This window comes from Halyomorpha halys, unplaced genomic scaffold, assembly GCF_000696795.3.
Source record: "Halyomorpha halys isolate HHAL.00 unplaced genomic scaffold, Hhal_1.1 Scaffold8613.1, whole genome shotgun sequence".
Lineage (NCBI taxonomy): Eukaryota > Metazoa > Arthropoda > Insecta > Hemiptera > Pentatomidae > Halyomorpha > Halyomorpha halys.
Window position 1 is genome coordinate 1,989 of NW_027111514.1, and position 1,605 is coordinate 3,593.

The 1,605-nt window shown below is 31.0% G+C and overlaps 1 protein-coding gene across 1 annotated transcript; it reads left to right on the forward strand.

Annotated features, from left to right (window-relative positions):
* Positions 1-792: 792 nt before the first annotated feature.
* On the forward strand, positions 793-1,323 carry LOC106692099 (uncharacterized; the record flags this gene model as incomplete). The annotated part of the gene is given in 1 exon segment (XM_067049558.1): positions 793-1,323. A coding segment is annotated over 1 exon segment (374 nt), but the record flags the coding sequence as incomplete, so codon positions are not given.
* Positions 1,324-1,605: the final 282 nt, after the last annotated feature.

Here is a 1,605-nt window from a genome sequence, read left to right on the forward strand (position 1 = left end):
AGAAAATGTCGGCTGTTGCAGAAGTTACAAAAGATCTATTTTTCTATTCTTTCAAATAAAACAAAAATTGCGAGTTATTTTTTGCTAGAAAATTATTAAATTTTTACCGCTAGACTGTACAAGGGATACATAAAAATATCATCAAAAACTAAATATCTGAGTTACACACCCAGTATAAAGTTTATTTTATTCGGAAAAACCTAAAATTTTCGCTGTTTTCATCCGGAGTTCCATACCCTTATCTGCAACATTAAAAAAAAAACGTAACAGCACATTACTTAAATTTTATTTAAAGTTCATTCCAAAACAGCGAGTAATCCTACTCCTCAATTAAGAGTTAATAGACATTTGTATGTCCTCCGTAGGTGTAGTAATTTCCGTAACAATAAGTTCTCAAAATATCGATTTTTCATTATTTGGAAAAATTCTACTTTATGAAAAACTGTATTTTAGGAACTATGGACATTCGTCATAAGAACAGTTCTTTTAAGCACCACCTTCGTCTTTATTTTCTTCTTCGCCCTCCCCTAGCAACCTTCCTGGATCAGACCCTTGTATTATTTGATATGAATAAAGATAAATTAACGATATAAACGACATTGGTACAAAATAGAATCGAGAGTCCAATAACTTTTTGTTGGAGATACATAGAGAAAAAAGTACAACTTACTATCCTCGAACTTTCGAGTTAATTCTAAACTGTAGAGAATAATTATAATTTTGAAAATAGTTTTCCATTTAAAGACAATATATTAAGTGTTTTGAAACTTATGAACTTTTTTTGTTTTCCAGGTGGTAGATGGGTCAGGTGTGACCGAGGACGTCGTTTATTCCCGAACGATTCAAACCCAGATATTGATCCCACTAATGATTTATTAAAAAGAGAAAGAGAAAACTATGAGAATAAATGGAATTTCAACTTCCTGTCTGAAAGCCCCAGACCTGATGGGGAATGGGAGTGGATCCCCAGGGAAGTTATAGTACAATCAGACCTTGATGGGATAGTAGGGCAAGCTGGTGAAACTGAAAATGGAGATCTTGCTGACGACGATGATGATGATGATGGTGACCTCCAAGTTGTTGAGTCCCAACAGGATTCAGAAGACGACAGTGATGGGAGTCCAGAAATAAAAAGAGCACGAATGATATCTGTTGATCATATATAATCCAAATCAAACCTGTGTTTTGTGAATATCCTATCTTTTTGTTTTTAAATATTTATTTTTTTCTAATTCTAATAATGATAATTGTTAATTATAAATGTCAAATGTTCCTTTAATATTTATATTATGTAATAAATAAATGTTTCGTCTTAATTATTAATCAAGTTATGAATGAAAAGAAAAACCACCAAAATATTCATTTTTTGGCCCTCTATTAAAATGAGATTTTCTGCAGTAAACTTATTTTTCTTTAAATGGGTTTATATTTTAGTTAATTTATTGTGTAACAAAATGAATTGTTAAAATATTGGACATTGTTTTCTATCCTATTCAAGTATCCAACATTGAGTTCTGGTAGTTTATTACAATGTGTGATGACACTTACTAGGTGGTATCTGTATGGCGTATTTAAACAATAGGAAGGGAAGAAAAACATATTTTA